Source organism: Musa acuminata, chromosome BXJ1-4 (assembly GCF_036884655.1).
Source record: "Musa acuminata AAA Group cultivar baxijiao chromosome BXJ1-4, Cavendish_Baxijiao_AAA, whole genome shotgun sequence".
Classification (NCBI taxonomy): domain Eukaryota; kingdom Viridiplantae; phylum Streptophyta; class Magnoliopsida; order Zingiberales; family Musaceae; genus Musa; species Musa acuminata.
The window spans coordinates 32,655,001-32,666,053 of NC_088330.1; the positions used below are offsets into that span (position 1 = coordinate 32,655,001).

The window sequence follows — 11,053 nt, forward strand, 5'->3', positions numbered from 1 at the left end:
GTTTCTTAGTATGTCAAATATTAGTTTGACTTAATCCAGTTTGATGAAATGATTGACATACTAGGCTCAAAAAATTAAAATTTAAATAAATAATAATATATTTATCATATTTGCATAATCCAATTCTTCCAATATAAAGACTAAACTAAGAGCATTGATGACTTGACCCACACGTAGAATTGATTATGACTAACTTTGAAATCCAAAAAGAGATTAGATCCATCTTTCACACATAATCATATGTGATTTCTTTAAGAGAATAAGGGCATGGCACCCTTGCTTTTCCTTGGTGCAACCTTCGTATCAACCACACTAATTGGGACTTATTTCCTGTATTCTAATCTTGACCCTATACCACATGGATCAAAAAGGAAAGCGGACAAAATAATCAGAATAACTCAAATATAAAAAGCTACATTAAATAAACTTATTATTACTCTCCTCTTAAATTCCTTGTTACACTAGGGAGACCACAACCCTCTACTAGTGACACTTGAACTTATTAGGACTCATCACAATCTTATCTAGAGTATATAATCTAAATTAATAAAACTCTTATATTAACCTCTATATATAATTATAAGTCTCTTCAAAGTAAAAAATTCTTTAGGATTGATCTGCCTCTTTGAAGTTGAGGCAATCTATGAGGTCATGGCATGATCCCGATGAAATATATAGTCTTTGGACTTGTATCTCCTCCGAGCAACTATCTTAGTGGATGAGGTTCCCACAATATTATTTTCTACTTGATTTGGAGTAATACCTCTATCCATGACATATTTGTGTGAGGGGGAAGGGACAAGTTTGCCCTCGACCAAGATAGCCCCACTCGATCGAGTGCTCCCTACCGAGATGATCTTTGGATTGGAGCAAGGGCTTGTCATTATTGCTTTGTGCATTTTCATGGCTCCTTAAGCTTTTCTGTGATCATCGCCTCACCCATAATATTTTGATTCTACGTTAGTGCATCTTAAAGATAATATTTAACTAATTCTCTTTGAGGGACCAAAAAAGTCGAGAGGGACCAAAGTATGAGTATCAGTAATTTCTTAGGCCTCATTTGCTTTGTTTGTCGGATTGCTAGGAGGGTAGCGGCATAGCGCTTGGGTTGCATGTCATAACGAAGTATTGTTCAAAACTATAAATAAGTCTAAATATTATAGACTTGAGTGTCATCAACTAAGGATAATGTAGCTTGTTGAACTCGACAGTGAGAGTCTAAATATATCATCCGTTGAGTATTCGATCAACTTTGGACACTTTGAGGCACAGGATATTATGACTAGCTAAGACATCTTAGGGGCAATTATTGAGGGGTTGGAGTCACTACTAATTGGGTCATTTGAGGAAAGAAGGTAATGACATACTATATCATCCAAATCAATATTTGAACCTACTATGTGAGGTTTAAGAAGACCTTCATTGAGACCACCATATGGGTGGGGGTTTCTATTAGTGGGGAAAGTCTATGGTCATTGAATAACCACTAGTGCTACATCAAAATTTGCATCAATATGAAAGTTTTATTGGGAATATCATCTGTTGTTTACAATAGGTGAATATAATATGCATGGGCAACGAGGTATCGTATCTCCTTGTTGAGTGAGTTGATACAGTGACATTCTTACGACATAAGCCATTTTGCTTCATTCACCTTCTTTGAGCTTTGGGTGAGTCTCAATAAACTAAAATTAGTGTTAGATGGGTTCATAACGTGGAGCCTCAATAAACTAAAATTAATAAATCTATCACACAACAAAAATATATAAATTTACTCCTACGTTACAAGTTTAAATTTTATCCACCTAGACTATTTTAATTTTTGTTTCTTTTTTTTTAAGATTCTAGCCCCAATAGTAGCAGAGCAATCTAATCTTTTATATTTTATTAATTTTGATATATTAAGGTCAAATTTTATATATTTGGCTATGATATAGATGGCATATTCATAATTAGTCACACTACTTTATACTCATATTTCAACGTAGTATATAGATGGACAAGAGTTTCTTGTTACTGATAATTTAAATATACTCCTACAGTAATATCCATCTGGAAAACACCAATTAATCATAATTTGTCATATTTAAATTAAGTAATCCATGTTAGAAAAATATATTTAAATAGGTAAAACACTACTATTATTTTTATAACAATAATACAATTTTAAAGAATATCAATATCATTTGAGGTTTCAACTAATAATGAATATGATATTTGACTGACCAAAATAACCGTAATAAAATATATGTTAATTCTTAAGATTTTATAAGATTATACATACACATAAGTTAAACTCACATCGCCAACATTATTTAAGAGCTAGTTATTTTGAGATAGATTCAAATTTTACACTAGATTTTAAGAGGATGATTAAATCCCCAAGCTAGGGTAAGAAGGAATTAACAAAAGTATAATTTGGGCTCCAAGTCAAATTAGAACAGACTGTATTCACCGAAATGAATCAAATGGAGTATAATTAAATCTCTAAAATAATATAGGAAGAAATGTGTTCATTTAAAATGAATAAAAAGGAGTATGATTTAGTCTCCAAAATAAGGTAGGAAGAAATTTAATCATTTCGAATGAAATAAAAAGAAGATTAAATATTCAAAAAGAGAGAAAGAAAGAAAGAAATGCTTTAATCTAAAAAGAATTAAAGGAATACATGCACCTAACATATATTTGTACATAGCTAGCATTACCTTGAGAAAATTTGGCAACAAATGGAATAGGGTCTACAGTCTGGTAATGGGGAGAATCCGGCAGCTTGCTAATTGCATAGAAAATTGACATCATTAGAGCGGTGACTATATATTAATATAAACAATCAATAAATCTGCTGGTCGAGGAAATAAGTAATAAACCTTAGCTTTTTACCGCTGTTTATGCATGTACAATGCATCTTTGTCCCATTAACTCTCGAATAATTGATTTAGTTATCATTATGTGGCTCTTTTGTGGAGATTTCAATTGCCTGTGTCATCATGATGAGAAACTAGTGAAAAGTCATTCCAATACTCTCAATCTATTGTGATTTCATCTTTAGAGCTAATCTCTTAGATTTGAGCATTCAAGGATCTTGTTTTACCTGGACGAATAATCGATTTGGATCTTCAAGGATTCTGCTCAACCTGATAGGGTTTCAACAATATTACTGTCAAGCATTTGTTTAAAATTACTTTGATCATTCTCCTTTCTTTATTTGAATGGGTTATTTTCAAAAGTGTAAGAACCATATATAAATTTTTTTTATTTTGAGACTTTTTAGTTGAGTATGGAGAAGCAAAGCAATTAATTAAGAGGGCAATAAAGGATCCTATAGTCGACATTAATCCAATTGGTAATTGATATTAAAGTTATAACTTTCTTAAATATTCAAAAGAAATTTTGATAATTTAAAAAATAGAAATAGACGAAATAGAGTATATCAAGAATAAAAAAAATTAATATTCTCCTTAAAAGACTGATTTAACCTTCATATCTTAAACAATAAAATTATCACTCTTAATAGATAATTGCATATAAAATGATGAACCAGACAAAAGGTCAATATCTTACGAAAGGAGATAAGAATACTAAGTATTTTGATAAAGTTGTGAGCCTTAGGAGGAGAAACACTTTAAAATATTTACTCTTATAGCAACACCATTATTTCTTATGATGACGTAATTCATAGAGTGTATACTTATTGATATTGTGTCTTATAGAATAAAGATTCTTCTAACCAAGACTAGAATTTACTTAACCACATCACTTTTCCAACTATACTTATAAAAATCATAGGATTTGATTATAGATTTCTCTAATCATGAAATCCTCTCTACTATCAAGTCTATGGGTAGAGGAAAAAGACCGAATTAGTATATTATAAAATTTTACATTCATTATTGGGAGACCATTAACCCAAATAACCCATTTTTTTATAATATGCTTGAAATGAGATTGATTTCTATTATTACTAATTTTATTAAAAATAGACAATGGGATAACGATTTGCTATTGAAAGTGTTTAACATAGATATTATGAATAGAATATTAGGTATCCATGTTTCCCTTTAATACATATGACGATATATGGTGTTGGGTCTCTCACCCTTTGGGTACTTCAATAACTAAAAGTATTCATAAGTTCTATAGGGATGAGGAGAGTACTATCGATGATTATTAGAATTGGTTGGATAGTGATAGAACAATTAAAAGTCATTCCAAAGGTAAAAGTGTTATTTCGAGAACTTGTATGAGGAAAGTTACCAACAATTGATTGGTTCTTTAGATTTTCTAGTATTCCATTAATTCCTTGCCTAGTTTGCAAAGCTAAACTTGAATCTGCAACTCACTTTTTTTTTTTTCTTGTTTCACTACTACCTTAAACTATTAGCAAATGATCCAACTCAAACTATATTTATCCTTTCAATACTTTGAAGAATAACCTAATAGGAATTGGATAATGGAGGGGCATGATTTGGATAAGGAAGTTTGAGGAAAACTACATGCTCTAATTGCTAATTTGCTATGGATCCTTTAGAACAATTTGTCATGTTCGTAATTGCGGTTCTATCGTTATTGCATTACGGTGTAAAGCATATATATATTTTTTATGTAATTGGAGTGGTGACCCTCCTAATTATACCATTTTACAAAATATTTTGTACCCTAATACTTCGAATAAACAGATGCAATTATTTAAGAAAATATATTTGTATTTAGTGGCCAGTCGTCGTACTAATTTAAAGATGAGCAAATCAAAAGAAAATGGAGAAAACCCCACTCATAATAACTTTTGCTATTATAATTTCGTATAAGAAAGCTAATGTGGGAGATGGATTGATTGCATTGCGAAAATACAAAAACAATGGAGATGCCAATTTCCAAATGGTGCCTTCTTTTCATAGTCACTCTTACCAACACCGTATGCATCTACCCATTACAGTGTGTACCACAGTCTGAGCTTAATTTATGAGTATGTTAGCTCAAACTTATTTCCTAAATCAGTTTTGACTCGCTCGCTCAGATTAAGTTTGGACAGCACTACCGATCTGATATTTTTAATTGTTTATTAATTTTGTCTATTTTTTATCAAATTAGACTTACTTTAGTAAATATGATATATTCATAATTGTTGACATGATTCATCCTTTTTTTATTGCAAACACGTAGTTGTTGACATATTATAATATGGTACGACACCATGTCATATTAACTAAGAAGTAAAGATTATTTTTAACACAACCAAACTTACGAGAACAATTGTGTAAGTTCCTTATTTTCTTCACCCAGAAATACTTTACATCCACTATCAATTTTCTTCAACAGGTTTTCGAAGATTGCTGATTCCAAGAATACTTATCCTAGTAATAAAATAGTAATAACAATCCTTTTGTCATGTATGGAGAAAATGATCATTTTGTAAAAAATATGTATATATATATATATACTAGCTCTTTGTGTAGATCATTGTTTAAATCATTATTCACCGAGCATTATATATTATATGCATTTAATCTGTGTCTAAATCAAGAAACAATTACTATTACTATTTAATCTTTGTCTAAATCAATTAAGATACTTATATCATGATTTTTATATTTAAAAAATTTATATTAATATTTTTATAATTTTAAAAATAAAATAAACATTCTTATTTATTTTAATATCATCGTTACAAAAAATACACAATGTCTATAGGCAAAAATGATAGGCAACACAATGTCGATATAAATAAAATAAAATTACGTCACATATTATATTTTTCATCAATATTAAGATAAATAAAATTATTTATTTGATTTTTAAAATTATAAAGATCTCAATATAAATTTTTAAAATTTAGAAATCGTCTTACTAATAGAAACGAGGGATAAATAATTTTTTTAACACTAATAACTCATATTCCAAAAGGGCCATATATAATAATTTTCCATTCTCTATCTATCGGTTGATGACTAGAGATCTTTCTAAATTTTATGAAATATTCTAATATCTTTACCACGCAATAGTGTGAAACATGGAGGTACTAAATCAATTTCAACACAGTACTACAAGAAATAGGAACCACCCAAGTATGACCCGGAAAGCAATCCCCAATATAACCAACCAAGACAAAGCTACTCTTAAAAGAGACAAAGAAAGCTCTTTCGTTAAAGAGAAAGAGGCACGGCAAGAGCTAACACCCAAAAAAAACATTGTAATATGCAACGAGAACGTGTCGATCCCCCCATTCAAAATATATATCTGCCCTTCTCCCCTACCATCACATCATCCCTAAAAACCAAACACCATCAAAGCATACTGAAAACACCACACACCATCATACTACACTGAAGAAGCAAAAGACAAAGGAAAGCAATCCACCGGCGGTGACATCCCAAGACACCACCACACTGTAGAGAAATGGAAACGGGAGAAGGGCTGAAGAGGAATCATTCACCGTCACTTGGTCGAAGGGCACTCCTTGGCGAAGTGCCCCATCTCCCCACAGTTGTAGCACGCCCCTCCGCCGCCCTGCTGGCAATCCCTCGCCATGTGGCCCGTCCCACCGCAGTTATAACACGCACGACCACCACCTCCGCCGCCGCTCCCGCCCTGGTAGCAGTCCCTCGCCATGTGCCCCGCCTCCCCGCATACGTAACACGCGCGCCCGCCTCCGCCTTGCCCGCCTCGATCGTTAAACCCATACCCGCCGCGGCCGCCCCTCCCGCTGCGGCCGCCGTTTCCCTGGACGGCTCCGCCGTCGGGTGCCGTGACATCGACGGCCTTGGTGCGGCCGTCGTCGCCCTCGGCAACCGAGAACTCGACGTCCTCGCCGTCGGCGAGGGTGCGGAAACCGTCGGCCTTGATGGAGGACTGGTGGACGAAGAGGTCCTCGCCGCCACTGTCCGGCGTGATGAAGCCGAACCCCTTCGCCCCGTTGAACCACTTGACCTTCCCCTTCATCCTCTTTCCTCCCACTCCTTCCATCTCTCCTCCCGCGCAAACCCTAACACAGAACTAACCAAATGGCGCGATCCCGCCCGTTTACGGTACTCGCAGTATAAAACACAGCGACCGGCGGGCCCACGGGAATCACTTCGCACGAGAACGAGGTTACCTGGGGAAGACCCCGAGATCGGACGACCAGAAATTTTCCACGGAGGGAATCAGAGCATCGAGATGCGCAAAAACGAGAGGATAAGGATAAGAGAAGAAACAAGGTGGGGGTGGGGAGGGTGGTCAACCGGTCAAGGAGGAGAGGGAAGGCAGTGGAATCAGTTCCATTGCATACAGATGGGACATGTCAGGTTGAAAGCTTGTCGCTTCCCCAGGAAGCCAAAAGCGCAGAGAGAGGAGAGAAAGGTCTGTGGCCTCTCTTCTGGAGCTGCGACTTGACTCCAGTCTTCCTTTTTTGCTACTTGGGCTGTCTTTTCCTTGTTGGTTGCTGATACTGAACTCTTCCTCCTTTCTGCTCGTTCTGCTACTTTTAACTCTCTCCCAGTGGCTTCGAGGCATTGGGAACGCGGACAGGAGCTAAAGAAGCATGCTTGTTCCTGTGAGCAAGAGGATCATCTTCATCTGGTGCTTCGTGATGGCTTCCTATACATGGTTTACAAAACTTTGGGTTTTCTCGAGGAATGCAACGTAAAAAAAGGAGCTCAGTGTCTGCCATTAACAAAGATTAGACATTGGTTAAGAAAAGATCTCGTTCTGTATGATGCTCTCTCTATGTATGTCGTGAAGATGTTTCTTACACCTCGAGCTTCTTTATGTGCCCTCTGATATTAACTAGTATGGGAAATAGCTTGGACCGGAGTCCAAAGTGACAAAACTATTTTCATCATCTTTTTAGTGGGAAAATTAGTGAGTGGATCATCATTAAATAAGAAGAGGTCAATCCAAGAATGGATTTTGATGTCACAGAGAAACTTTCGTCAAGCCATGTCAACATGAGAGATTTTGTCTTCTTCAACATCATATTGACTTAGAAATCTTTATAGAACTCGAATGAGCAGAGGACTAAATTTCAACCAATAGTTTATGATCTTGTCTGGAGAAATCATTTTTGTAAACTTAATTTCCTGGAAGAAAAATGGGACAATTAAGGGACAGACAAAATCATGACACATGCCATCTCGATTCAAGTTAGAGAAACTTAATTTACAAGGACATATGTGATAGATTCGTGCGTAAATATAAACACAAAGAGAAGGGTCTGAATAAAACTGGGGCTTATGATTTCTCTCTTTTAGGAATTTGGCAGGAAGAGATTTGATCTCCTCTGTTTCATGAAGCCCACTCGAGGATTGGAAAGCCATATCTATTTGTTTTGTACATGATGCATTCAGTGCAAAGCAAACTTTCTGCGTCGATCGATACAAATCATGAGCATCAGAACAATGAATTATGGTCGAAAGAATAAATTGGATCTCAAACAAACGACGCAATATTTTAGACTGCACAACACTCCTCTCTCCTCTCTCATGAGCTAATCCATTTTCGTTGTATTGAAGGCATTGGAATCCACTCCACACAGATGGACATCGACTGCCTCCTCTTTCTTTCTATTAATTTTGTTGTTTCTTCTGTAAATTTGAAGTTATTCCTTGAACAATTCTGCCTGCCTAACCATAAACAGAACCTGGAAGCTGAACAGCCTCTCAGGAAAATGTAGAACAAAGAAAACATTAGAATTAGTTGGATTATTCTGACTGTGATATGAAAGAAATTAAAAAGGCAAATCCAACTAGCTTTAAAGAATTCACTCTGCGACAGTAGTAATAAGAAATTTGGTCTAGCAATTCATTTTGTGTTCCAATGGTTTATTCAAACCCAAATCATGTATGATTAGCTCGCCAAGTTGGCTGGTGCAGAGCATTATCTCACTCTTTTTGACGAAGCATTATCTCTTCGAGACATGGAAAAGGCGATTCATTTGATGAGTAATTAATTTGAATGTTTAGCTGTTTACAATATACTAGTTGGATTACTACTGTTCCAATTTTCATATTTATAATAGGATGATTTTTCTGAAATTATTTTCTTTTTGAGTTTTTGGTGGAAAATACTTGTTGGATTACTTCTGGTTTTCCAATTTCTCATTTACCCCTTATTGTCATCACCTCCTCCTTCAAGTATCGTCTATGTTTTATCATGACCACCTCCTTCTTGTGATATCTTATCATTTGTTTAACAAGATGATGTTATCTCTCGAACTCTTCTTATTTTTCTTTATCCTTGTTTTTATGGTAATCGAAAGCCCGAAGACGATAAAAAACAACTAAAGACGGAGATAGTAGGATATTATAAAAAATAAAAAAAAAATTAAAAGTTGAGATACCCTCTCATAAAAAGTCAAAAAAACTCCAGAAAAATCACTCTTTAAAATGTCTATCTCCGGATGTTTATCAATTATTCTTTATTATCACAACAATCAAATCCAAATAACAAAAAAACAATCAAATCCAAACACCAGATTTAAAGCAGACAACATTTATGTTTCTTATTCGTTTCCTCTTTCTATCTATTCATTGATCGATAGTATTTACATCAGGCCCTTTTCTATCTTACAAGCTTTGGTACGAAGAAAGCAGAGACCAGACTATGTGGCCGTGTCAATTAACAATCAGACTCAGGTTACCAGCACTGGTCGGTCTCCCAAGTACGACGGCCGCCACAGGAGAACGACGTGGACCGCGAGTACGTCGACCGGCGGCGGCGGTCGAGCGCCGCTGCCGCAGCTGAAGCTGCCGAGTCCACCAGCCGACGGTCGTAGTCGGCGCGCTTGTCGGGGTCGGAGAGGGTAGAGTAGGCGGCATGGACGCGCAGGAACTGGTCCGCGGACGCCCCGACGTCCGGGTGGCACTCCAGCGCCAGCCGGCGGTACGCTGCCTTGATCTCCTGGCCGCTGGCGCTGGCAGGGACGCCGAGGACCTCGTAAAGGGAGGAGGCGGCGGAGGAGCTGAGGGCGGCAGCGACGGTGAGTGATTGCGGGGACACAGCGGCGCCGGCGTTGGGACGGGGAGGGAGAGCGACGCGGAGACCGAGGAATTGGGAGGAGGATAGGGAGTGGGGGGATACCATCACAACGACTTCGATAGCTCAGAGGAGATAAAGATAAGGAAGTCAGTCTCCCTTTTTTATAGAAGACGAAGGAGGTGGCCGCCTTGATTGCACTCGCCGCGGAAATCTTATCCGTGGATGGTCGGCAGCGTAAAAAGACCAAACAAGAGCCGGACGCGGATGCAGCAGTGTGGGCTCGCAGAGTCAATCCGGGAGATTAATACACCGAGGACGGAGACTCGATGAACTCAAACACCTTCCGCGATTCGTATTCCAAGCCATGTATGTGGAGGAGGCCGAGGGCAGATAAAGTCTTCTTTATCTTGGCGTGCTTCCATTACCGGGTTGCCGATTGTTGAGTGGCTAAGAGAGCCGGACTCGTTTCTTCCACTACCGGGTTGATGGAAACGCATAGGCCCGCATGAAAGATTTCGAGTCGACGCTATTCTTTACGCGTCCCTTTCACTGACGACGAAGGATGAGATCCTCCGCACCTCATTGTTAACGACTTGATTTTGGGCTATGCTTATCCAAGTGACCAAACAAAATCCCAATCTTATCCGAACTAAGCATGATCTTAGTCAGAGAACATCTAGGCAACACAAAATCTATCATATAACAAAATAAATCTTACTTAGCACAATTTAGGGTATTAATTAGGCTAGAATTCAGAAATACTCTTTTTTTTTCTGCTGCAATCATATAAGTTATTTTTCTTCTGGAGTAATCATAAAAAAGATCACAGAGCTTTGGTGAGAAGCAATAAACGAGCGTTTATGGAATAATATGCATCTAATAATCACACCACTATAGAGTATCAAGATTATACCTCTCGCCACATACAATATCAAGTACAAAAGTTGAGAATTCAAAATCTCAATTAATACATGGAAGGTGTTTCAATAGTTTATCACAAGGCCCTGAGCTCGAATCTTGTCTTCGCTATGCAAAAAAAAAAAGTTTTAATAAAGCCTCTTAACTTCATATTACTACGCAACACCACAATTTACAAGAGGTA

The 11,053-nt window shown here is 36.9% G+C and overlaps 2 protein-coding genes across 2 annotated transcripts; both read right to left on the minus strand.

Annotated features, from left to right (window-relative positions):
• Window positions 1-6,113: 6,113 nt before the first annotated feature.
• On the minus strand, window positions 6,114-7,023 carry LOC103977433 (cold shock domain-containing protein 3-like). Its single transcript, XM_009392940.3, has one exon. It carries the CDS (start codon window positions 6,958-6,960, stop codon window positions 6,433-6,435), a length of 528 nt encoding a protein of 175 aa, XP_009391215.1. The 5' UTR covers window positions 6,961-7,023; the 3' UTR covers window positions 6,114-6,432.
• A 2,426-nt stretch (window positions 7,024-9,449) lies between these two features.
• Window positions 9,450-10,507, minus strand: LOC135653569 (chaperone protein dnaJ 11, chloroplastic-like). The gene has a single exon (XM_065175459.1). It carries the CDS (start codon window positions 10,054-10,056, stop codon window positions 9,610-9,612), a length of 447 nt encoding a protein of 148 aa, XP_065031531.1. The 5' UTR covers window positions 10,057-10,507; the 3' UTR covers window positions 9,450-9,609.
• Between the last annotated feature and the right edge of the window lie 546 nt (window positions 10,508-11,053).

Bases quoted from the DNA above. Each gene is read 5' to 3' on its own strand.
- LOC103977433 (XM_009392940.3), bottom strand. From the start codon at position 6,960: ATGGAAGGAGTGGGAGGAAAGAGGATGAAGGGGAAGGTCAAGTGGTTC.
- LOC135653569 (XM_065175459.1), bottom strand. From the start codon at position 10,056: ATGGTATCCCCCCACTCCCTATCCTCCTCCCAATTCCTCGGTCTCCGC.